The sequence below is a fragment of the Glycine max genome, chromosome 17 (assembly GCF_000004515.6).
Source record: "Glycine max cultivar Williams 82 chromosome 17, Glycine_max_v4.0, whole genome shotgun sequence".
Classification (NCBI taxonomy): Eukaryota; Viridiplantae; Streptophyta; class Magnoliopsida; order Fabales; family Fabaceae; genus Glycine; species Glycine max.
In genome coordinates, this window is record NC_038253.2 from 1667731 (window position 1) to 1694468 (window position 26738).

The following is a 26738-nucleotide window of genomic DNA, read 5'->3' on the forward strand; positions in this document are numbered from 1 at the left end:
CACTGGGTTTGTATCCACTAAGGAAACTTCCATGGGAAAATATTATAGAGAGAACAATCAAAGACACATGCCGTGGACATAGTTAATTATTTATTGAGAAATGCTGATCAATTACTATATCACAGTGAAGTTTTTATTTAACTTTAACATGAAAAAATAGGAAAAATATATTTGTACAACATATATTGATACCTAGGGAGAAAGAGAAAAAAAAATATAAACATAATAAGTGATATAATTTGCTAATAAGATAGAGATAAAAATAAATGAAAAATGATAAAAAAAAAAGTGGTTAGAATAATAAAATGTTTTAAATATATTTGCAAAAATATGTTTAGTTGAGTTTGTTGAATGGTAGGATGGGTCCTACATGCACTTGAAACTAAACTAACTTTACTTGCTGATGGCTTCCTCGGCTATTTCATATTTGCTTTGCTTTGCTTTTTTCTTTGAATTTTTTTGTTAGAAAAATTGTTCATTCATAAATTGCAAGTGAACACAACTGAATTCGAAAATCGGAACATAACAATATAGATATGCTACCACAAAATTTATGTGGATAAAGTAAAGCATTAAAGAGATAAAACTCTAATTTTAATTAGAGTAGAATAGTAAAAATACTAAAAACATCATATTGTATAAAAAAAATAGTAAAAATATTACCCCTGCTTAGGTTTCGTTGATTTATTTAGCAAGCGTCTTATTGTCAAAGGAGACAGTTGGCTACTATCGTACATTCTGTGTTGGTTTGGTTCTTAGTCATTGGTGATAAATGCGTACTTTATTACACTCTTCGGTTTTGTTTGGACCTTTTGTTTGTGCTAACGTTGGGACATTGTCGGGTTCTCAAAATTATAGTATAAAAGAAAAAAAAATAGTAATTTTGTTTTTGTATATATATATTTTTTTAAAAATATGACTACGCGTGATTAAATAATAATGTGAAACTTTATATATAACTAACAACATTAAAATTAAACTAAATGATAAAAAGTCAATAACACATGAACAATCAAGTAAATATTATGAAGATTCGTAGAGTAGAAGGTTTTGATAGCAGCAGCTGCGGGATCCACCCATTGAACAACAATTGATTGGTGCATGGCAATGCCATAGGATATATCAACAGTTTTCTCAGCCACGCTTATTCATATTGGATAAAATCATAAAAAATCTGGGCAAGTAAGAGGATTGTTTTCACATTATAGTAACCCACTATATATCTTCTGGGCAAAGGAATTGACACGTTGAAATATAAAGGACAGCCACAACAAAACAAGGTTGTTAAGATAGGTGAGCTTAAATTGACCCTAGACATATTAAATTGCCCCCTTCAATTATGTTATATATATCATGAGATAGATTAGACAACAACATTTTCCAAAAGTAAGAAAATTTCGTTAGCTATGAGTTGCTGCATGGAATCAAAATTGTACCAAGTACTAATATATCATGATTGGGAAGCTACAAACACCTATGTTTAGTTGTTAATTTGTCTGCTATCACAGACTGAACTTTAATATTTTTATATACTCCACGAGATTTGGTGAGTTCTGTTCATCTTTTTTCGGTGCGTGGGAGTTAAGTTTTGTAGATAGTTTTATATTCATATTATAAATTATAATTTGTTAAGGGTTTTGTACTTTTGTGTACATTAAGTCTCAAATAAAATGATATTAACAGACAATATATATCGCTCAATATACCATAAATTTATTTCTCTACAGTTATATTTATTTTTAATTTATTGACGATCACATCAATATTACTAGCAAATCAAATTGCAAAGTGATTAGTTTCATATTAGTTAGGAAAGAGTAATGACTCATATACCTAATGCTAATTTACAGTTTTGATCAGTAGAGACGTAGTGTTGGTACGTTGTCTGAGTATAATTCTTGCCATTAGCTCGATAACTTTTCTAGATGGTCCCCGTCCAAACTCCTCAACAAGTGGTATCATTGAGATCCTTGTAAGTTGTATGGAATAATAGTGATTTCAAACTTAAATATAAGATTTTAAAAAAAAATATTTGTTCATTTTTATAAGTTTTTTTTTTTAATTTTAGATGCATTAATTTTTTTCCTATATATTATATTATTATTTAATTATTCTCTTTCCAATGATAAACAAGTAAATGAATAAAGAGAAATTAAAAGAGTAATTTTTGAATAATAATACAGATAATTGACAATTTTAATACAATAATTATTTAAAAAAAAAACATAAATTAGTTGAAAATATTTTATGATTAAAATCGAAAGAAATAATTAGGATGGATAAGAAGTAGAGCATAGCAATGCGGAGATTCGCACTTAATATTGGAAAATCAAGTGAGTATGTAGTTAGCCTCACAGTAATTAGGAAATGGCGGAATGAAAGATATGTAAAAAAATGTGAGTTGTATACTTTAATTAGTAGTAATATTTCCTAAGATTTTGAGAGGAAATGTGATATCAATTTCACTTGGCCGGTGATCCTTGTCTCCAGTAACTTGTTAACTCCTCTAGGTATTCCCCTAAATTCCCTAATTAACGCATACCGATCGAGTTCTGGGACTCTTCTGCATCTAAATATTTTCACGTCAAACTAAAGAAAAACACCGAAGTTATAGCAGCTTAAGATTTGATGCGGATAAAATGTTTTGAGATATGTAACTTATTCGTGCACATATAGAGCGTTACATGATCACATCCAGTGATAAAAACGAGTCCATAGTTAATTAATTGGTTATTATGCTGATATAGATTGTATGTTATGCCTTTTAATTGAAACTTGTAGCCAAAAAATTTTCTAACATTAATAACAAGGTAACATATTTAACTTTTTTTAAAATAAAAAATTATCAGAATAATTGTTGTTCAAAGCATTAGTATTTAAGAAATTTTAGTAACATTGGAGTCTGGAGAATATTAACTAGTTGTGTGAAGTGATTAATGTTACTAAATTTGACGGCATTTTTCTAGAAACCATAGTCCTTTTACTAGTGTAGTTTGAGCATTTCTTATTACCACTGTGACTGTGACTCTTGGGATGCCTTGTTCTAAACCCCAGAAAATAGAAATTGACAAATTGTTAATCTCACTCTCTTCATGCATGTTCCATCCAATCGGCTAAAGTCATCACCTTTATAGATGTCTGACACTCATTTACAGGTGTCAAAGGTACACGCAGTGAACAAATGGCACTCTAAATTTGGAGAACTGAGAACATGATCTCCGTAAATTTACCTCAAAGAGACTCTTTTAGTAACTATTTACTAAATAGGGTCCCTTTTGAAAATATTTGTAAAGGGGATTCCTTTTTACAAAGGGTGTCGTCATCACCAATGACGAGACACTCCCCAATGGAAGGGGCGATACAGGGTGAGGTGGAGGCAGTCTCGCTAATGGGAGGGGCGAGACAGGCTGATGTGATGGTGTTGCCAGTGTTTGTGACAATACATGGAGAAGGAAGAAAATATTATCGGTCTGTATAGCAAAACAACGGGCTTAGTTTTGCATTTTTTTTTATTTTTTTAATAAAAGAAGTATATGTTATTTATATTTTTTTCTCATCTTTTGAAACTGGGTCACGAGAAACACATATGCTTTGCAAAAGATTATTTTCCTTAGTCTTATAGTCTTCATTTATGTTTATATAATTAAAGAAAAGCATATGTGCCACTAGTACTTATGGCGATATTTAATGTGACAAATAAAATATTTTTATTTTATACAGTTTGATAATATGAAGGTATATTAAATATTTTTATATAATAAAAAATACAGTTTCTCTTATTATTTCTCTTGTTTTTTATAAAAAAATATTAATAGAAGTGATTTATAATTACAACTAAGATTATTTAACTATTAAACATATTTTTAAAATTAAAATGAGAATTATTATGAGTAAAAATGTAAAATGAAATTCACTAATTAAGTTAAGAATTTTAATAATGAGTTGTTTGCTACACATATCGATAATATTTTCTTCCTTCTCTATGTATTGCCACAAGCACTGGCGGCACTATCACATCAGCTTGTCTCGCCCCTCCCATTGGCGAGACTGGTGTCTCGTCATTGGTGATGGCGGTACCCTTTGTAAAAAGGAACCCCCTTCGCAAATACTTTCAAAAGAAACCCTATTTGGTAAATAGTTACTAAAAGGGTCTTTCTGAGGTAAATTTGCCACATGATCTCCTGGGTTCCTTGGTTGTTAGGTTACTTTTTAATTCATATACCACTCTAAATTTGTTGTATTTGCAGTTCTGACTTCTGAAGCCTGTAACGCATTTATTGAAGAGATTCCTTGTGTGTTCTGTGTTGATTTTGAGGAAAATATAGCATGTGAGAGCGTAAAGAGGACTATTATAGATTATGTTTTAGGAGACACGAAGAATAAACGAGGAGTAAATCTGGTAAAGAAAAGGAATAAGAGAATAAAAAAAATTAAAAAGAAAAAAAAATCTGAAATTAAACAAATCTAACTATTAATAGACACTTTGACACATACACAAACATCATTTGCTAGTGCACGCTAGAATTCATCATATTTTTGGCTCATTTCTTTTTCCTATGAACCAAATAAGGTAGCATTTCTCTTCCCTTTCCGTGCATCTCCTTCTCATTTGAACCAAACCAAACACCTTGTTGCCGTGCTTCTCTAGATCATCTTCAAAGCTTTGACAATGACCTCTAATATGATAAGTGCGTGGGTAACTATGAAACAGACATTAATCCTCCACCAGACTTCTGGTTTAATTAATTAAATCAAATTCCTACGGTGGTACAATTTTCGTTGCTTTATGCGTAGCTTGATATTTTCAAAATCTGTCTGGAAAATTTCTATAATCTTTACTGAGTAGCATACACTTCAAAGTTTCAATAATAAAATATAAAAATTAATCCAAAACTTCACAATACATTTAGGGGGAGACCTATGCTATTTACACTCTTTTTTTTATCTTTTTCTCTTCACACTTCCACTTTTTCTTATTCCTAAAATACTTATCTTCTCTCCTTCTTTTTCACAAATCTTACTAAAATTAGTTTTTGAAACGTAGTTATGTTTTAACTTTTAACATTACATAAACTAGTTTCTATAAAGTAATTTTTATATATATTATAGAATTTATTTATTTAATATATTGAATATGAATATTTTATGAAAAAAAGACACTTTATAAAAAAAATTAAAAATATAAACAGACGGTGCAAAAAGAAAAAGGAGAGTATAAATAGAATGGGCTTAGGGGGCTGTAGCAAACTAATGTTTGTTTTTTTTAAAGGAGTATCAAGCTAATGTTAGGAACTTTTATTTTTTTGGAAGGCAAAAGTGTTATATTTATATATGTGGGTTAGCAAGTCTGGACAAGAAATACAGCCGCAAGATTACATACAAAAGGCCTAACCAAAATATAGAATATTATATGATAGTAATCACAAAAAGAGGATCCTGTAATATATTTTAACTATGTGAGGAAAAGCAGAACAAAGGGTTGATACTCCATGAAGAAAAGAAAATCGCAGATTTGTTTCTTCTCTTGTACAAGAATCACGGCCAAGAAGTGATCTTGATCTCTTCCAAACTGTTGTTCTCGAAAGCCAATGCTGTTTCTTTTTGTTCCACATACACCAGCAACTGACATGCCAAATTGAATGCCTCCACATGCCGAATTGTTCATGTAACCGGTTGATCTTCTTGAAAGGAGTAGCAAGCTAATGTTAGTAACTTATAACTCTTCCCCAAATAAAAATTATTTTAATATCATTTAGGTCAATGACTTTCGTATCAGATTTTTATTTTTATTTTTTTATATAATACTTAGGTATCATATATTGAAGTGATGAAAATACTAAAATAAATATACACTTCAATCTTAGCCAAAGGGCAAAGAAAGACATGCTTTATTTGACTTCACCTTCAATTTCGCTTGATCCATATGGGACTAATATAGTGCTTCACGCAATCACACCCATCTCTGCACATTCTTCTATTTACTTATTACATGTCCATGTGTTTTCTTGAAAGTTGGCATTTAATATCTATTCTTGTAGAAACTATATTTAATTAAGTGCTATAAAAGAAACAAAACTTCAACTAAAAAATTGTTTTAAGAGGTAGGAGGTAGAGAGTAGAGACCAACACTCGACTCCATCACAGGGATGACCATAAGAGAACATAGATGTTCCTCCACCTTCTTATTTGACATAACAAAAATCATGGGTGTTGTAATGTTCTGATTTCTGATTTTATTTACGGCTTCGTTTTCAACCAAATCAATATTCACAATTTATAAACATTATAAATTAAAATAAATTATGAGATTGTATAGAAGAATAAATTAAATTTCAATCTAAAGCTTGATCAGATTTTAAACCACACCTTTATCTTTATAGTACTTTAAAATTGAAGAATACACATTCGTTTATTTATTATTTATTATTTTAAAATGATAACAAAATTGAATAAAAGTGAGTTTATTTTTTATTCGTTGCAAGTGTAATTTTTTTATATTGTCAAGTAACTAGAAATCATGTTAGATATTATTTTTAAGATCATTTTATAAAATTCAAGAAACTTATTTAATCTATAATTGAATAATTTTGTAAATTTAAATTAAACTTTAAAAGTAATTATAAACATTCAATAGATAATTTAACTTCAAACCATAATTATGAATGCCTCCTTTTCATAACTATAAGATGTTTTAGCTTTATTTCTTATCTTAAAATAATTGATATTTTAGAAATTCAAAATTTAATTAATATTTTTTCCAATTATATCCTTATTTATTATCTCATTATTAATGATGTAGCGTTAAGAATTAAGATATTAAATAAACACGTTTTAGTTTAAACATAGTACTTACATCTATTAAATATTCTTTAAATTAAGTGCATTAAGTATTAACCCTTAAACTTCATGGAAAGGAGGTCATAGATGTAAGTAACAATAAATAAAATAATAGCATATCAAATTTAAGAAACACTCAAATAATATTAAAAAATAAACCCCAACTTAAGGAGGATAGTTAGAGATGCCTTAAATGAAAGAAAGATGATCGAGGATGCATATCTATTTGAAATTAAAGATTAAACAAATCAATCTCATTACGTAAACATCAACAAATTAAAACCACTTTTGCGGTCACAAAGCATTTTCCCGAACAAGTTTAAGATAGTAGCAAAGTCCTTCATTAATTTTATTTTCTAGAAAGAAAGAAAAAAAAAAACTCAGTCATCAGAATGATTAGATTTGACAAAGTGGTGGTTCACTGACGCCATGTAATAGAAGTTAGTTTAAATTGGAATAAAAAGGACACATTCCTTCTTTTTTCCTTTTCATTGTACCATTAAATTAACACCGAAATCGCCGAATACGACTAAAATCAAAATCACAACACTGATCCTTTCATTTGCAAATTGCAAATGCAGAAAGGAAAAGCGGATTCTATCTCCATCATCAGCTCCCTTCCTGAAGATGTTGCCCTCAAAATTGCTTCGCTACTTCAGGTTCGAATTTGGTTGGAAACCCTCTTACAATTGTATTGTGATCACGAATTTCAATTTACCTTACATAGAAAATCTTTGATTTTTTATTTACCCTTTTGTGTTGTTTTCAATTTGGTGCAAAAAAGGTGCGGGATTTGTGTGCCTTAGGTTGTTGTTCGATGTTCTGGAAGGAACTCTGCTTCTCAGATTGCATTTGGGAGTCTCTTGTCAGAAACAGATGGCCCTCACTCTCTTCCTTCCATTTCCCTTCTTCTTCTTCCACTCATTCTCCCAGTTTCGAGGTATCCACTGATTCTCCTCTTTTGGAGGAACGCCCTATTTGTTTTTCAACCTTGTTTAAACAAAGTTTGGTACTTTTCGAATTGGAACTCTGGGTAATCATCATCTAACTTCTAAGCCCTAAATTTGATTTTTTATTCTTTTCTTTAATATTCAATATTTTTTAACCTTTGTAGGAAAGAACTTGGTCCCCTGTTAATAAATTGAGTAAATAGTAAGTACATAAACAAACTAGGTAAAAAAAATGTATACTGTCAACGAATTAGAAATTGTCACGGATGGTAATTTTGTTAGCATTGGCATTAATTACCTTAATACTGTCATCCTTTGCATAATTTCTAATTGGTTAAGATGTAAAACCCATTTGTACTGTCACTGCATGGAAATTAAACTGTATTAAATTCTGGTTATATGGTGCTGATGTATTGGTGGTTGGATGTATAGTACAGAAATTGTTTGTTTGGAAAATTGGGTTACAGAAGTGGAGGAAATTGTACTTGGAGAGGCACGTGGAATTGGGAGTTAGAGCTAGGTCTGTTGTGAAGTTTCTGGAAGCTTGTTCTCGTTCTGAATCACTTGAGGTTGGGGACTATCTGAAAGCTGTTGACACCTTGATTGGTACGATGTTTGGGTTTGAAGACGTGCAGAGGTTCTTGTTCAACCCTCAAATGAATGTGCTGATTAACTTGGTTGGGGTACACTACTGCCTCACAACCCTTGGGATTCCGGTATTCCCATTCTTTGACACCCTATTTTGATTTGTTCATGAGTCTTAATAATTAGTGCCCTTAGAACACTGATTAAGGAATGATAAATAGAAAATTTTTATGAAAATTACATTGCATTGGAAATCATGGGGGAGTGCATCTCAATAAAAAAAACTTTTCACTTTTGATTCCTTGATCAATACCCCTTTAGGGAACTTAACTAGTTAGCATTTTCGTTGTTTTATTTACAGTTTAACTAGATAAACACCTGTTTCAGATCCCACATATTTTTTGTTCCTTTCAAAAGGTAATTGCTTCATCATTGGTTAACTTGGTGTCGCTTGGTGATGATTTGGATAATTACTATGCATGAGTTTATCAAACTGTCTTTGGCTTATTGGCAATGGTATATATGCTACTTTTATTTGCTGCAAGGTTGCAACTAGAGAACATGATTAAACATGGTTGGACATTTGCCAATTGTGAAATCCAAACAGCTGTTTGATTGCATGTAATTGAGTTTATTCAGGTTTATCTCAGCTAACCATTTGTGCTGAATTTCTTTTGCTTGTTCGTTTCACCACATTTAATTAAGAAAGTTTATTTGTTTGTTTCCTTAATGCTTCAATTTTTTCGTAGTTATTCTTAATCTTTGGCCAATCAAATAAAATATCTTTTGATCAGTTTTATGTAGGGTAATAATATCATGGTAAACTTAAAAAAAATGACTAAAAAAAATCCATGTGCCACATGCTCAAAAAATACTTGTTGTGTGCGTGTGTGCTTTTCATGTTTCTTGAAAATAAGAAAACATGCCATCTAACAGTACCTAATCTTTTGTCATTCATTGCTTTGTTCCCAAGTTTGCATCTTTGAAACCTTTAGAAATAAGTGGTGTCTTTTCATCTTTTACCTGTTTCCTCTTCCTTTGAATTTCATTTCTATCCTTTATTCTTTGATCCTTCCTTAGAGAAATAAAAAGGATAAAGGTGAACCACGGCCTGTAATATATATTTTCCCGCTTCTTTTGTCCTCTTCCCCAGAAGGCTTTTACATGGAAATTGTTCTACAAGATAGTGCAGTGCATCACATATTTAATTGAATAGATGTTTGCCTCATAATTATGTGGACTTGGTTCTGGGCACTTAAGTAGGTAAACAACTGGATCAAATTATGTAGATGCCTGTTAGCGGGTTGATCTAAATTGGTTTTCTCATTCTCTGCTAGACATGTAACGATCAAATCTATTTAACGCTTAAGTCTTCAGCCTTGGTGATGGAAAGCATATGAAAACTTTTGAAGGACTAAACCAGAGTGATATGTATTTGATGTCTTCATTGACAGGGTGACAATCTTGTAGAAGCCCTTCGGATTCATGAGATCTCAGATCGGCGTGTCTGCGTCAGGTGGTGGAAAGTTGGTAGATGGTACTATGGCTTCCGCATGAGGGATGAGTCACATTCTCGGTGGGTTTCTTTGGCAGATTTGGCAACAGAAGATGATGAGCATGTTTTGGGAGTGCTTCGCCGAGGTGCTGTTCATGAGGTTTTACGTGTTCAGATCTCTGTGGTTGGTCGTCCATCAAAACCTTGGTCTTGCAATAGCTATACGGAGATAAACTAAAGTATTGATATCTATCTGAGTTACTGTGTATAGTTATGGTTTGTAAAGTTCTGTGGTAATAATCCATGTATAGTTTGCCATCAAAGATAAGACAATAATAAGTTCATAATGCTTGTTATATTATTTGAACTCCGTATCTCGTTGTATATAGCTGAGACTTGTTAACTTGATATATGGCAGCACCTCAATGAAAATAAGCCTTAAAGGTTTTGGTAATTGGTAATGTTACTTGTTAGACAGATTTTGGAGTTTTGTTGTTGTATACACATACTGCAAACTAGACCTTTCATGTGAATGATTCTCAAGCTTCTAGTGGCAACTGACCACAAAACATGTCCTTTCAAATGCTGAGGCATCGCCTATATCCACTGTTAACAATTTCTCTTCACTCTTGATTATTAGATTTTAGAAAGTATCCTGCAAAGTATTAGATGCTAAACAGAATTAGTAGTGTTTTATTCGTTGCAGCAAATGCTATAGCTTGCGTGGGGAAAATGCTCATTTTTCTGGTTGACTAGTATTAATCCCTAGTAATTGCAGCATTGGCTTCCAATTCCAATGACTTTAATGCATCAATAACATGGTATTCAATATTATTTTTGTGGGAACATATATAATTAAAAATTTCAATTTATGTCACGAATGTCATGTAGTAAAATACAACTGAGGTACTTGGAGGGGAAAACACTGATTTACAAAAAATAATCAACACAACTGAAGCAATACATTAAACCATCTACACACTCTTAACAATTACTGAATTACTGAGCACGCTAACTTTATAAACAATAAATGAAGATGTGTGAATGCATGATCCATGTTCCTTCCATCTACTTGGGGACTCGGCTATGAATGCTGTATGCTGAAAGCCAAATGAGCAAGACTGTGACAATGCTTCCAAACAAAGCCACTGCTATGGAGGCACCAACATGCCTACAGAACTTATCGTAAACATGGCAAATTTTATTCCAACCCACCACATGGCTGTTTCCCTTCAAACCCAAATATGCTACACCCCCAGCTGTGCCTGTTGCTGAGGCTATTATCCCCAATATCAGCTGCAAAAGAGTCATCATGCTAATTTATTCATTTGTTATGCTTTCATGTTGATATATATAAATTAAAGCAAGTTAGTTTGAGAAGAGAAGATGAATAGCAAGGTGAAAAAAACGGTTTATTGGATTAATTACCGCATCCCATAAGATAAAGTAGAGGAGCAACTTGGTTTTGAGGGCTGGCTTGTTACTGGCAAAGAGTGATGCAAGTGTTGTAATGATACTGTAGAGGCCAGTAACGGACAATGCAGCTACAAAATACCTGCATGTATATCACATTATATGTCAATTTGCAAGTGGACAATAACAAGTAATATTGAGAAGACTTGTTTGACAAAAAATAGATATTGGTGAGAATAAGGCATTTTAATAAATAAATTAATACTAGTTGTATGTAGATGGTAGACTTTGAATCTATAAATGAAATAAATATTATATATATATATATATATATAAAGGAATGATTAAATTTAAAGATAATGACATCAGGAAATTAGAACAGAGGAAAAAAAATACACATACAAGAAAATAACACGTATTAAGCAAAGCCATCATGGACGACTTTTCCTTCAAAAGGGATTTTTAGCTTGCAACTTGTCAAGTTTTAGATGCTACAGAAAGTAGTCCAAAAAGTACTACTAAAGAAAATCAACTAGTGTTGATCTGAAAATTGGCTCTGGCATCCTTTAAGCACGTAATCTTAGATAAAACCCCAAGATTCATATATATGGGGGAAAATATGAGATTGAAAGGGTTTTAGCTTGCTTCTGACCATACTTCTTGGAAAAAAAACAGTTAGATAAAACCCTTCACATGGGAAGCAAGTCATAGATAGCGTTCTTCCTTTGAATTTGAAAGTTGAAACATCTAATCGCTGAAACATGGAACCTATCTGTCTTTTTGTCGTATACAACTAATTAAGGTACGAGTATCCCTAATTTGTGTCTACCAATATTTCATTTGCTGGAAGCATAAAAACAAAGTTGGATAGTGGATATACTCCTATATCCCTAGTTAAGTCTCATAAATTACGGAAAATTTTTCGATCACATAAAGAAATGCTGGTAAGCTTAATATACTAATCGAATTTTATAATTGATTCTTCATGACAAGAAAATTGTCATTTGATGTCACATGTTGCAAATAACCACATAAAGAGGCATATGGCAAAATACTTGCAGCACCTTTTTGCTTGAAGAAAAAGGTATGTTTCTTGATAAACTTCTTAGTAACCACTACTAAGAGAAAAAAAAGAAGCACAGTGAATTAAGCTTTTTTTCCAAAGTTAAAATTAGTCTATACATAAGTTAAAATCAGATTTTGGAAAACTTGTACAAATTAATTTATATATAAGTTTTGGTTTTTAACCAAGTCACATGAAATAGTGTGATCCATATTACCAACCTTACTTAATAAGATAAGGCTTTATTTTTAACTTAGGAGAAAAAATATATTGTTTTTCTTAACTTATCTATATGATAGTTACAATAAATGTAGTAAATATGCTAAAAACTTGATTAAGTATCCAACTTACACAAAGGCTGGTGTGTATCTGAACTTGGCTGGCCATGGCACAGGCTGTGGCACAAGAATAACCTCTGTTTGATTACCAGTGACGATCACCACAACAGCTACCAGTGATGCTGCAAATAACACAAACCTTAGGATAACATCAAATTTAAAGTAATCAACACCCGCAGGAGCTGGAGTTGAAGATGATGTTCTGTATTCAGTGTCGCCATGCTTGTCTGTAGAAGCCATGTGTTGCTTTGCAAGGTAGCTTGCTAGCTTTTGGTTTTGATAATAATAAACTTAGTGGTGAGATATAACAGATAAGGATAGTTGAACAAAACAATGATATTCTGCAAATATATATAGATGGATATGGACTTGGGGGGAAAGCCAATGGAACCAGAGAGGTGTAAAAACAAATGAGTTGGAGTTTCCTGCACGTTATATTATATGGTTGGTTTGAACAGTTGCTTGTTAGTTGGTGTGGACGTGAATGTGATGAGCCTCATACATATATACAGCTAATAGTCTGTTAGAATATTTGATATGCGTAATCTCAAGTCTCAAGGTTTACATGGAAAATTAATATATCAGAATATATATTTGACATGCTTGATTTCAAGGCTTACATTTCAAACGAAATATATATTTGGTTGCCAGCTAAATAACTTGGTAATTGTAATCTTAGATTCGGATAGTGTGTTTATTATATTTATATGGAGCCACAGGCAAGAAACATAACATAAGTGTTACATCCATGACTCCTTAAAAGACGTTTCTTGTAGTGCTTTTCTAGCTCTCCCTTGGCAATTTCTGGTTTGGAGGATAAGAATTGAACTAATTGTCTTATGTGGCATTGATGTAGAAAATGTACGAAAAAATCATATGTCGTTGATTTCCCCCTAATCATGATTGAATGAATTTCCAGAATCAAAGTTGTAGTTCATTGTGGTTGGTAGAATAGAAGATCAGAGGGGGAAAAAGAGCAAATAGCAGAAAATATGCATATCTGAATACAATATAATATTACTCTTTGCACGGCCCATTTTTTACACTCATTTTCATGTGCACTTCTATCAATTAACTACCTCTTAAAAGTGTAGAATTTGTAAGTTTTGCTTCCTTTTTTTCTTCTACATATCATAGTGTTCGGTTCATTTGTTTAATACTTTTCTTCTCCAGAAAAAAAATAATCAGAAGTTTAATTTTTATAAAAGAAAATTGAAAAAAAAAACTTAAATAACTTTTAAATTAAATTATATGCATTACCCTCTCGTGTTAAACTAATCAATACTTTAAAAATATGCTACTTACTTAGTCTTTCTCTTTTCTTTATCCTAAACTAGACAGTAAAATGAATCTTTTAGGTTCAAAAGGAACTTCTAAGCTAAAAGTTTCAAAAAATTTCCACTCTATTTTAAAGCTCCTACTTTAAACTTTAATTTTAAAGGGAATATTATTAAACAAACAAAAAAATATGTTGAGTTTTACTGATAAAAAAAGTAGGAAAATTATGTTAGAAAGTATTAACGTATTTATATCATAGGTCAAGAGAATCTAATTCTAGTTAAGTAAGATACGTAAATTATTATAAACTTTCGGACATTATTTTGATTCATACAAAAAAAAAAATATACTTGTATTATAGAGAAAATGTAGAGTTATTAGCCATGGTTAAATTCAATTGCACAATTTAATCTCAACTTAATTACTGTAGAAATTATATAGAGAATAAATTGTGTGTGGCTGCTCCACATTCTTGAACTTTTTCTTCTTTTCCTTTGAGATATTTTTGGTGGGTCATATAGAGGAAGGGTTAGCCGGAGCAATTGCGGGATACTGTACTCTTTTGCTTAAATTTATCAACGTCATATCCTTTGACTATTTTTATATCTTATCTTTAAATGAAGAAAGGGTCCAATATGTTCAATCAATCACACAAAACTTTATGTGAAACATCGGAACCTAACTAAAGCTAATGAGGCTGCGTACTCTGTGATTTACCACGCTATCAATCTTCTACCATTCTATGGTTCTTTAAATATATAATTAAAAAAAAAAAAGACAAAAGAAAGGGAAACCAGACTATACGCTGCTCCAAAAAAAGTGAAAAAGAATCTCCTTTGTCTTCTTTCAAATTTTCTTATTTTCCTTCATCATAAATAAATTCAAATATGCATTCAAAAATAGTTTCTGCCAATCTTTGAGTTCAGACTTGGCCAACTTTTGTGTACATCATTTGTAGACTTTCAATTTGAAATACGGAGTGTGACCATTTTTCCAACAGAACATTCACGAATTCAATTATACGGGCGTAGTTCAAATCAAGAACATTGATGAGTGTCGTATGCATGATGTCACACTGGGATAAGTTCTATATATATCTTCCATCCATGTACATGTCATGTATATTAATCCTCGTCATAGTTGTACGACAACGCAGTTGAATTAACAACTGGTTTTGGTCATATTCAGCCAAATGACCAAGTCTCCCCCTATCTTAAATAATCATTCTATATAATATAAGGGCACGAATTAATCAATTAATTTACCCGATGCGTTCAGATAGGCAAGAAAGTTGACCAGGAATTTGTATTCACATTTCATTTGTTTGAGTATTCGGGTTAAATAACTCCGCAAGAAAAAGAAAACAAAATTATTTAATTTGCACATCCAGATTCACAATCGCTTTCCGTATCAAATGTGTATATTCTACTTCTGTGTTCGGCTTCCTTTTTTTTAGGATTTTCGGTGTCTCGATGCATAATAGTCAGAGAAGAAGTTAATTAATTATCATTATAACATGATTTTTGGATTTTGTTTTGCTACGTTCCAGTGATCAATTATGAAGAGCTTCAACTTATCTAACTTGCAGGTAAACTGGAACTGGAAAATAACGTTAGCTGTGCGTCTTAGTCTTTCACCATTGGTAAGCAACTGAAGTTTCGTGAAGGTTGAAAATTTGACACACACTAATGATACTACTATTGGACTTAGAACACAAATAGGTGCAAAATCATATTATTAAAAATTAATTTGAAGACAATAGATCTCACGGTAGGTAATATTTGTATTAATAAATTAAAATTGGGTTTCACCAATGAATTTTCAAGTACTACTAGTTTTCTTTTTCACAAGTATCTTTTTTTAGAGTAAATCTTGTTCTAGATACAATTTGACAGTAAATTTAAACACTTCTAAAAAACTGGAACCTTAATTAATCATGTTATAGGAAATTAGTCCATTTTGCTAGACTTAATCCCACCGGTTCTAATACTAATAGTTAGTTAAAAAAATAGTAAACAAATTTTTTTATTAAACTAATGTAGGGAAGAAAAGGATTTTCTTATTTCTTTTTAGCCTTTTATTTAGAATAAGTGTATTTACACCTTTTTTTTTAAAAAAAAAATAGTCTTTTGTTACTTTTTAAATGGAAATTTAAAAATAATCATTTGAGCTCAGTTAAATTAAAAAACCTGACACAGAGTGAAGAAACCTTATATTATTTTCCAATACCCATTCTCTCTAGACTATTTAATTAACTATATGTTAATAGAAATTGTGTCAAGTTTTTAGTTTTCAATTTTTATTGTTATTGAAAAATTGTTTTACGTTGAGTTAAAACCTAAACTTATATACTAGAGCAAAGGCACACCTAGCTCTTATGTCACAATGTGACATGGACATCGGCTTGAGCCCAACCCGAGGAATGAACAGCTACAGTCATTAGGTTCTACAATGGACAATTATTATTTCTATTTATTTATTTTTTCAGAAACTAAAGTATTGTTTATGTAATTCTAATCGAGTTGGCCCAACACCTAAAAAATGTATTACCCTAATATCATAAAAAGAAATTATAGTTGAGTTAGATGAGTCTTAATATTCATTTGAGTATCTAACCTTCTGTTAATTTAGAATTTGAATTCGAAAATCACAAGATAAAAAATGTTATTAATTGATTCACGTATTGGATAGTTATAAATAATTATTTTACATCATATTAATTAGTAAATAACAGCAGGGCTCATCCCCTTGTATGGTAATTAGTGAGAGGAAATGGTAGGGCAAATCATAAAGATCTATTGACCTGGTCTATTCAGTTGATGATAAATGCGTGTGATTACCCAGGATTTGCACAAGATTGGTATATCAATCTAAATTTGTGGAGTTTAATGATGCTAGCTACCTTGCAATTGCATGCAGTTTGAATGTATGGTTTAGCCGTTGCTTTTGCCTTCGCTGGCATGCCATGGTATTATTGTCTGCCAACCCGCAAGTGGCCTGTTTAATAAAATATTCATGTTATATTACTTCGCTCCATAAAAACAACTATTTATAAGATTTTTTTTCCAATTTTTTTTGTATTAATTTTTTTATCAAAATGTTTTAAATTACTTTATATTTTTTAGTCAATAGACAATAAGTTTTATAATAAGATGGTTTTTTCTCATTATGAGAATTGAAGAAAATAAATTGACACAGATTAATAAAATCAACTGCATAATCAATATTTTCTCTCTGAATTAATTGATTAGATAAAATAATGAATTAGTGAAATAACTCAAATTAGTGAGATGATGAATTTCAATAATTTCATAAGAATTGTATTACGTATACAGTAATTTAAACAATAATATTTTTTTTTACAATTGTATGTCTCGATTACATTATTTATTCAATCTTATATTTATCTCTTATTCTTTTTTTTTAGTTGTAAATTTTTTTGTACAATTTATCATACAAATGACATTTTTCTAATAGTAAGGACAATTTTTAAAACTGATAAAACTTTTTAATAAATTTAATATCTTAAAAATACAAAAAATGAATTTAGTAACCTTTTAGCTAACATATAAGAAGATTAATAAAAAAATTATGAGTTTAACGATAAGGTTTTGATGATGTAGAATTATTTTATGCTTGTAGTAGTGTTTATTTCATTTTTTTCGATAGCACTTAGAAATTAAAATTATTTTAGCTTTTGATAGACAGAGAACAAATGCAATAATAAAAAATGTGTAGAGCAGGTTTTGGTACCAATCACAAAAAGAAAAAAGGGTTACGAGCAGGACCCTGATCTCGGGCTATCCTTAAAACAAGGGATCATGGATACAAACGAAGCCACATATGAAAGATCTACACAACATTTAAATGGAGTAGTTGACAGGTATATATTATTATTTCGGAAAACTTAGGTGATGCAATTAAGTCACCATGATTTCGTATCATGCAATTTTTTCTTACTAAATTATAGAGCGTCGCCACCTTCAGTTTAAATTTGTTAATCTTACTAATAATAATAAAAGAAAACAAAACATTCATTCAATTTGTAAGACTACCTGCACCACACACAATTCTTTCATGGATTTGAGTCTCTAAATTTAATTAATGATTGAGAATTTTGATAATATCAAATGCTACCTCCATTTCAAATTAATTAACGTTTATACTTTTTCACACATATTAATGATTGAGAAATTTTCTTTGATATTAAAATACTAATATTTCAAAAGAAAATATTTAAAATTATATTATATTTTATTTAACCGAAAACATGGAAACAAAAGTTCTAGGTATAATAATTGAACTGAAGTTGTTATTTGTGTAGGTAAACTACACAGGGCATTTTTTTCACACGAGTCAAGATATACGGACCCAAATATTGTGATCACCGAACCCCAAATGTTCAATGACGAGTGAAATTAAAGAAAATAATACAGTTACAAGAAAAAATAGTGTAAACATTGACATGGTGAATAAAAAAATTAAAAAATGGAGTGTGATTATTTGGGTGTGTGTTATGGTTGGCAAGTTGGAAATGTTTGAGAAGCATTTATATTTTTTTTGATTTCAAGAAGCATTGATATTTGATATCATATCAGTTGCTTGGCTTGTCTACTCTCTCACGCTAATTACTGCTTGTCGACAGCTACAGCCTACAACAACGTGTTATAATTATTGCATCATTTCCTTTTCGTCTTAAATGCCTTTCCTCATTAGGCCCAAGTCGCATTCCTCTCACAGTACGATTACACTACCTGACAAAAATATAACCAAAATTTTAAACATATTCAATAGAATTTAATTTTCATATATTTTTACTGTAAATTTTCAATTAATTATAAACCATTTTAAATATATTTTGTAGGATTAAATTTTATAAAAATCAACAATTTAAGTACATATTAGTTTTAAAAAATTGCACCATCATCAGTACATTACAATTTAATTCCACTAAATATAGACAAGTATTGAATGAATAAAGTGATAAAGTAATCACTAGCACATACTTATATAGATTTTAAAAAATGTGTTTAAATATAGTTAAAATTTAATTATATCTAAATTTCAACTAAAAGTTTTTTTGTCTTCTTATAATTGAGTATAGAGAAAGCACTTATACCTATCCAAAATGAATGACCGTACCCTAACAAAAATTTGAAACGGTCAACAGCGCCTACCTGTGAAAATAAAAAAAAAATCTGCGGATATATATTATTTTTAATACCCAATATTGGCAAAGTACTCTTTAAAGATTCCCCGAGTTTTATTAAACTCGATTTTAAACGCGCTCATGAAAATTTATAGACTCTATTCATAGATTAATAATATTTAAATAACTAAATCTAAAAATAATACATCATTACTAAACAATAACTCATAGAGATTATAGTAATGGTAGATCATTTCTATCAAGAATTTGATGTTATTAGAGAATAAAAGTTTGATATTATTAAAAGTGAGAATTTTGCATTTGAAAATAACATGCTAAATGAAAATATGTTAATTGTTAAACAAATAAAAAATAATTTATATTTTGATCTAATTTTTTTAACTTACTAACTCGTTGATTTGGTGGTAAACTCTCGAGTTTACTTAGAGTTTATAAAATTTATTCAAAATATACTAAAAAATGAATTTATTTAATACTTAACTCAAAAAATATAAATGGACTCATAAATTTATAAGAATTAAACAAATAATTCAAAAATTTGATAATCATGATGTTCATTTAATTTCCTCGAGCAAGTTAGTGGGAAAATGGAAAATGAAAATGCCCCTTCTGTAAGGCACGTGACATGAGTAGTATTTAAGATGTGAACACCCCGAGATTTGAGAGACATAAATATTAAGTAGTTTGTTTTCTGCATGTTAGGAATAGGATGGAGGGGGTTGAGAGCAAAGAAAGAGAAGTGATGGTGGCAAAACCAGTTGCAGTGGGTGTCAGTGATTTGCTTCTGAGGCTGTTGGCCTTCACAGTCACTCTTGTCGCTGCTATAGTCATTGCGGTCGATAAGCAGACCAAGGTTGTTCCCATTCAGCTTTCAGATTCCTTACCACCTTTGGATGTTCCTCTCACTGCTAAGTGGCATCAAATGTCTGCCATTGTGTAAGCTCTCTTTCTTTCTTTTCAAATTAACAATCTTCTTACATTCTATACTCTCCCATCCCATGCATGTTTCTCTTTTTACGGATCTTACCTAGGATTTTCCAAATATCCTACTTAATATGCCGTACGTTCACTTTTTTTTTTTCTTTCTTTTCGGTGAATCACACCAATTTATTGTCGAAATTGTTGCCACTTTGTCATCTATATCAATCACTAATTAACGCTTCATTTCGTGAATCTATATATATATCATTGGTCAGATTTTTTATTCATTATATCATTAATCAAATTATTTCTCTTTGTTAATTAATACAATCTTTCTACTTCTTTTAACAAACATTTTTTTTATCTATACTCTTCACTCTGTTCTCTGTATCTCTATTATTATTAGCAAAAATGAGTGGTGAACACTAATAAAAAGTTGTTTGATACTTAAAAAAAAAAAGAAAAAAAAACAAGATAGATGATATAATATATATATATATATATATATATATATATATATATAGAAAGAGATATAAAGAAAAAATAATAGATGTTAATAAGATAATCAGAGTGAAGAAATTTTTATTGGCCTATCAATTTTAATATATCTTTTTTTCTATTCACCGTGACTTGAAACTGAACATTCTAATTAAAAGAAAATAATCAAATCTTTTCTCACTTTCAATCACCAAACGATGGTGATGTATAACTAAACTGATGGTGTCAATCTTCAGACGATTATAACATGACGCTAATATGTCAATTTACAAATTATTATCATAAAAAAATACAGTAGTAATTTTTTTAATCATATTCTTAGAAATACGTATGTTTTTGGTACCTTCCTTTTTCTTTTCTTTTTTTCCTTTTTTTATCTATCCGCCTCAACTAGGATCCATTTTTTCTATCTTAATCGAAGTTAATTCTCCAAGCAATTCATTTACACGTCATATTAAATTTTTAGAAACCAAGCTATACTTTTTTTTTATTTGGAAGGCGAAAACCAAGCTATACAAATACAACCCTTTAATATATATGTAGCCTGATGTTCTTATAAATGTACTGGTGTATATACTTTGGGAGGAAAGGGACAAATAAGAAATTGGAAGAAAGAAAAATAATAGATGTAATTGATAATATAATAGGAATGAAAATGAAATGAACAGGGGTGTAAGATTAGTATGAAAATTGAGGTGAACAAAAGAAGAATAACAAATATGAACTGTGGAATTAATGGGAGGATTTTGATATTTATTGTGTTATTATTTAGTAATAAAAACTAATTACATTTATTATATTATAGTTTATACTTTCAAACAAAAATAATAGCAAGGTTACTATTAAAGAAAACAAATAAATATGTCGTATTTCATTTTGTCAGTAAAAAAAGAGAGTCGTACTTCATTTTCAACTTATTTATATTGGATAAATATAAATTACATACAGTTTTGTCATCTTAATCCGTTATTAAGCTGAAAATGTTCGTTATTACTATTAGCAAATATGGTAGCTCCAACCCTTAATGTTCTGTGCGGTACAAAAGATAATTTCATTCAAGAAAAAGGAAAGAAATTAGTTGGATACAATGTATTATTATGCTAAAAATCTTGTCAAAAATACTAGTTAGAAAGTATAATAGAATCTATTGAACACATTAAATACTATACTTTTAAAGTCTTGGTTAGTTTTTGCTTTAATTTAATACTCCGTGTATGATACTTGAAAGCTTCCCATCTGCCATTTTAATGCTGGCATTTATGGTTGCAGGTTGGCCAATATGATTGACTGTGACCTCAAACAAATTAATGTCGAAGTTATCATTATTAAGAAGTTTATATTTTAAAAAACAAATCATAATAAGATTATTTTTCTTCAAATTAATTAAATCACCAATTATAGGTGCATGGATCATGCATTGAAATTACGAAAATCCAGAGCGCTTAAGTTTATAACAGTGATTAACACTATATGTACAACAATATTTTGACGTACTAGGTACTTTCTGGTGACCAATGCAATAGCATGCACGTATGCAGTCCTGTCTCTACTCCTTGCCCTCGTGAATAGAGGTAAAAGCAAAGGCTTGTGGACATTGATCGCTGTCCTCGACGCATTCATGGTGGCTTTGCTCTTTTCCGGCAACGGAGCCGCCGCGGCAGTTGGTGTCCTTGGCTACAAAGGAAACTCTCATGTGAATTGGAACAAGGTGTGCAATGTCTTTGGGAAATTTTGTGATCAAATGGCTGCTTCAATTGGTGTGTCACTGATTGGATCATTAGCATTCCTCTTGCTCGTGATTATTCCTGGGGTGAGGCTTCATCGGAGAAATTAGTTAATAAATTAATAAACCTAGTGTTATTGATTATCCAATTTAAAGTTTATCTTGAGATATTTAATTGTTATTGTAACATGTGTGAGAACATTAATCGTTGTCGTGAGTCCTCAAATCAGGTTCCAGTCTATTATGTACAAGACACGTGTTTTATTCCAAATTAACTATTTAGTGTGTGCGGCAAAATTTGGACTTATAATAGGTTTGATGCAAAATATTTCTCTAAATAGCTATATAAAATTTGTTAAATTATCAGATTGAATGAATATAAAAAATTATTTAGAAATATAATTGGAATATTATGTTTGGTGTTTTTTATAAGGAACAAATAATAATATATTTTAAGCTGTAACTTTTTTATTAAGAGATAATACAGTAGTACTATAATGTGGATCTAGATCTCTTCTCCAGCTCGGCCTAATTAGATGGATTGATGGAAGGCACTAAAAAAAAAGGGTTGGCACATATAAATGATTTAATGGAATTCACAGACTAAAGCTGGATCCCTAGCCCAGGAGGCCACATACTAACCCCAATCTGAAATATATATATAATATTTTAAAAACTAAAATAGAGATTGAACTCTTAAGGGTAAGTCTGTTTTTCCATTAATGCAACCTGGCTCATTTCCCACTTTCTATGAAACTTAACGTGACTGAAAAAATTCTTAGATTCCAGTACAGACACACTAAAGTCTAATACCATTCTCTGATTGTGTTTATTATTGGCTTTCTAACTCCCATCGTTGAGACTAAATTGGTCCAAAGCTTCAAAACGGAACTCAGACTCCAAATAAAACCTCCCCTTAGAATCTTCAACCCAAAATCTCATCAAAGTTTCTCTTGTATATTTTTAATATTATATCACTTCGCTACAATATTACATCACTTTTCTTACTTTAATGAATTCATTCAAATTTTTACTTAACAAATGCCATGGACCCACCAAATAGAAGAGCATCGAGTTATATGCAGAGAAATCTGAAAAAGCTATGGAACCTCTACCAGTTTCTCTCCAACGATAGCTTTTTGCTTCTTTCACACGTCAGCAGATAAATTCTCGTTGAAATTTTTAGAGTACAAAATTATGGAAATATTTGACACATCTTCTCTCTTTCATTTCACTTCTACTCCATATTTTTTTATTATTTCTATGCTCATTTCTCATTACATAATTTATCATATTTATTATTTTCTTTTCATTCTTTTATTTATTTTTATTTAATTAATCATTTAATTCCTATACTCGTCATCTTTATGTTCTAGACTTTAGTTTCCATACCTAAAAATTCTTCATTTTTGTTCTTACACGTATTTTTTTAATCCATTTTATTCTCTGCCAGCCAAAATCTAGAGATTAAAACAATTAAAAAATATAAAGACTATTTAGATATAAAGATTAAATAATTAATAAAATCTTTATTTATTTTTCTCTATTTCTATGTTCTTAAAAATAAAATGGAGTAAATATTTACCATTCCTCCTGGATATTGAGAAGGTTACAAAAGCATTAGCTAATTAGCTGTGAACAAACAAAGTGAAAAGAAAATTAAGTTTGTGCTTGTTGTGACAGATCAGCCTTACATATATATTCCGAATGCTTGATGGGACAGACAGGTAGGTAGCCCGTAGACGCCTTCAATCATAAAATTCTGATACAATATTACGACACACAAAGTATAAGGAATTAAAGCTTGAGCATGAAAACGGATTTGTTTACGTTCATAAACATGACTGACTGAAATCCACTATTATAAAACAAAAAATCAAGTGACTGCTAAATTATGACGGTTTGTGAAGTTGATAATTACTAGTAAATGGTGCAAAAAATCAAGTGTAGTACTAACACTTAACAAGTAACCAATGATAATATAATAAATGACCATTGCTTGTGTACCCAACTTCGTCCTTAGATGATGATATTGTAATCATAGCAGCTCCCGACACCAGCGATTGCTCTATGCGTTTCCTTGACTTCTATTCCAAAACAATTCTTCTCTTTTCATTTTTAATGTTCATCACTTTGTGGGTCCCAACTTCTGCACGGCAACAAGTCGGTTATTTTAGTCTCTGCTCCTTTTTCCCTCTGATTCGGTTACTCTGCCATGCATGAATCATAATATATCACGATATGGGAAGGTGTCACAATCACAAGGCCATGGCCACGGGGAATATAATCAATTACCCACTACCTATTATTATTTTCCTACAAAATGTAACCATTTTGTGCAAGCTAGTGTAGCCCTTACCCATTAGAATCATAGAAATGGCATCATCAATCCTCTTTTCCTTAATTAGTTTGACTTGAATTGAGAAAAATTCCTTTAAAGTAAGTTTAGATAATGACAATAAACAAGATAATAGAAAATATATAAAATCAAAGTGCATATATATAATTGGTTTAGAAGAAGTACAAAAAAAAAGGCACAATATCTCCCAAGAGGAAGCATATATCTTTTTTCTGCAGTGGTGTACTGACAGTTTTTTATGTTATTTTCTCTTTCTCTGAATTTCCCTTGAGGAATACAAAGACACAAGACGATCGAGTGAGGAAAGTATATTGACCAAGATGCAAGGCCACGCTGAAACTAATAACTCTATCATGGCACCGCTCTCTCAAATCCCACCTTCTTCTTCTCTTCACCCTTCAAACATTGCTGAAACGGGTAACATCTACACCACCACCTCCAGAAAGCGTGTTAAGAAAATGGACCACACCAATTGCGAGAGCCTCAACGTGGAACGTGAAAGAAGGTCGAAGATGACTCAAATGTTCACTCAGCTTCAAACCACTGTCCCTGGTGTCTTACCTCAGGTTCATCATCAATGATCATTGATCAATATACCCGTTCCAATGTTCTGTGTCTTTTCAATAATCTATGCTTCATGTTTTGAGATTTTGGTTATATGGGTTTTGAATGTTAATGTCAATATTAATGTTTGTGAATGACCCCTTTTTTTTGTGTTTTGGGGACACAGGCTACAAGGGAAGTGATTATAAACGAGACAATTAAGTACATTAAGGAGCTTGAGATGAAGATGCAAAAGCTGGAGGAGTTGAAGGAGTCAATGAAAGAAGGGTCCATATTGCTTGCATGTGGTAACAACAACATGAATTGCTCCGTCACGGTTTCTGTCTCTGCTAATGTTGCATTCTTTGGTATTCAATCCCTGCCTCGATCCGGTTTGGTCTCGGTGATCATGAAGGTGTTCTGCAAGCACCGAGCTGAGATTTTGGCTGCAAATGTCTCAGTTAATAATGGGAAATTGATATTGGCAATCACGGCGATGGTGCAAAATGGTGGTGTCGTTGAAAATATTAGAAGACAAATTTTGAGTTTGTAGGTTCAAACTCTTGCTTTTAATTTTTAAACGGAGGACATTAATTGCACGGTGTTTGAGTTTGGTACCATGTGTGTGTTTTGTTTACACACACACAAGGGGAGCTAACCCAATACTATATTATAGAGAGCAGAGATTATGATTCGTGGGAGAAGAATTAGCAGGAGGCAGTGATTATTCTGTTAAGTCAAAATAGTCAGATTATATGGTTCATTGCATTCTGTTAAGTAGAAACTACTTCCATTTTTCTCAAATCTAATGTGAACAAAAAAAAAATAGTAAAACTCGAGTTGGAGATGTATATCCAAATATACGTTAAGAGACGTTGAATGGCTAGGTAGATCCACCCAGACACCTTGGGCATGTACAGGCGTTGAGTTGGAGTTCCTGTTTCAATATCCCTTCAACAGTAATTAGACTGGGGCATGTACATGCGTTGTAACTTTTACTTTACTGAGAAAATTTTCTCTCCCGAGACTTTTTATCCTCAACTCTACATTTTTCTGTTCCTTTCATTTTCTTTCTTCTATCAATTATCCACATAATCCTTTTACCACACATTCCCTCCCTCCTTGTCATTACCCAATGCCGATCATTGTTGGTGGGGAGTTAAGCTCCGACAACATAGGCACAACGGCAGTTAACATAGTGGTTCTCTAGAGTCCATAACAAAGCATAGTAGGCCATAACTACAATTGTTTTCGGGGTGAAAACTTTGTTTGGATAATGGATAAATTATATGGTTTCATTGAGAAAATTATGGGTGTTATTTTGAATTGTTTAGAGGAAGCGTACATTGTATAGTGTCATCAAATGGTGTATAATTATATTTCTGAAATCTAAGTTCTTTGAGTGTAAGTATTGTTGGGTTGCCCTTTGATCTTTTCAATCCAAGTTCTTTGGCAAAAAAAAACTTGGGTTTGACAGAAGAGTGCATATGTAGTAGGTCACTATGCACACAGTCATTTAGCATTTAAATAAACAAGTTAACCCATATTACCTACAATTCGTGAAT

General features: G+C 31.0%; 4 protein-coding genes across 4 annotated transcripts; 3 read left to right on the forward strand and 1 right to left on the reverse strand.

Moving 5' to 3' along the window:
• The first annotated feature begins 7182 nt into the window (after positions 1-7182).
• Positions 7183-10321, forward strand: LOC100807655 (uncharacterized). The gene is made up of 4 exons (XM_006600274.4): positions 7183-7496; positions 7622-7777; positions 8225-8503; positions 9827-10321. Exons 1-4 carry the CDS (start codon positions 7413-7415, stop codon positions 10103-10105), a joined length of 798 nt encoding a protein of 265 aa, XP_006600337.1. The 5' UTR covers positions 7183-7412; the 3' UTR covers positions 10106-10321.
• A 478-nt stretch (positions 10322-10799) lies between these two features.
• LOC100306097 (CASP-like protein 8) lies at positions 10800-12984 on the reverse strand. Its single transcript, NM_001250552.2, is given in 3 exon segments — positions 10800-11163; positions 11296-11422; positions 12695-12984. Coding segments are annotated over 3 exon segments (582 nt in total). The 5' UTR covers positions 12922-12984; the 3' UTR covers positions 10800-10935.
• A 6810-nt stretch (positions 12985-19794) lies between these two features.
• Positions 19795-22497, forward strand: LOC100500041 (CASP-like protein 5). Its single transcript, NM_001249080.2, has 2 exons — positions 19795-20065; positions 22046-22497. Exons 1-2 carry the CDS (start codon positions 19839-19841, stop codon positions 22380-22382), a joined length of 564 nt encoding a protein of 187 aa, NP_001236009.1. The 5' UTR covers positions 19795-19838; the 3' UTR covers positions 22383-22497.
• A 2361-nt stretch (positions 22498-24858) lies between these two features.
• LOC102663211 (uncharacterized) lies at positions 24859-26689 on the forward strand. The gene is made up of 2 exons (XM_006600276.4): positions 24859-25196; positions 25361-26689. The coding sequence occupies exons 1-2, from the start codon at positions 24951-24953 to the stop codon at positions 25724-25726; spliced, it is 612 nt and encodes a 203-aa protein (XP_006600339.1). The 5' UTR covers positions 24859-24950; the 3' UTR covers positions 25727-26689.
• Positions 26690-26738: the final 49 nt, after the last annotated feature.

Bases quoted from the DNA above. Each gene is read 5' to 3' on its own strand.
- LOC100807655 (XM_006600274.4), top strand. From the start codon at position 7,413: ATGCAGAAAGGAAAAGCGGATTCTATCTCCATCATCAGCTCCCTTCCT. The intron at 7,778-8,224 runs GTATCCACTGAT...TGTATAGTACAG, and splicing joins CTCATTCTCCCAGTTTCGAG to AAATTGTTTGTTTGGAAAAT. The intron at 8,504-9,826 runs GTATTCCCATTC...CTTCATTGACAG, and splicing joins TCACAACCCTTGGGATTCCG to GGTGACAATCTTGTAGAAGC.
- LOC100500041 (NM_001249080.2), top strand. From the start codon at position 19,839: ATGGAGGGGGTTGAGAGCAAAGAAAGAGAAGTGATGGTGGCAAAACCA. The intron at 20,066-22,045 runs GTAAGCTCTCTT...TTGACGTACTAG, and splicing joins CATCAAATGTCTGCCATTGT to GTACTTTCTGGTGACCAATG.
- LOC102663211 (XM_006600276.4), top strand. From the start codon at position 24,951: ATGCAAGGCCACGCTGAAACTAATAACTCTATCATGGCACCGCTCTCT. The intron at 25,197-25,360 runs GTTCATCATCAA...TTGGGGACACAG, and splicing joins TCCCTGGTGTCTTACCTCAG to GCTACAAGGGAAGTGATTAT.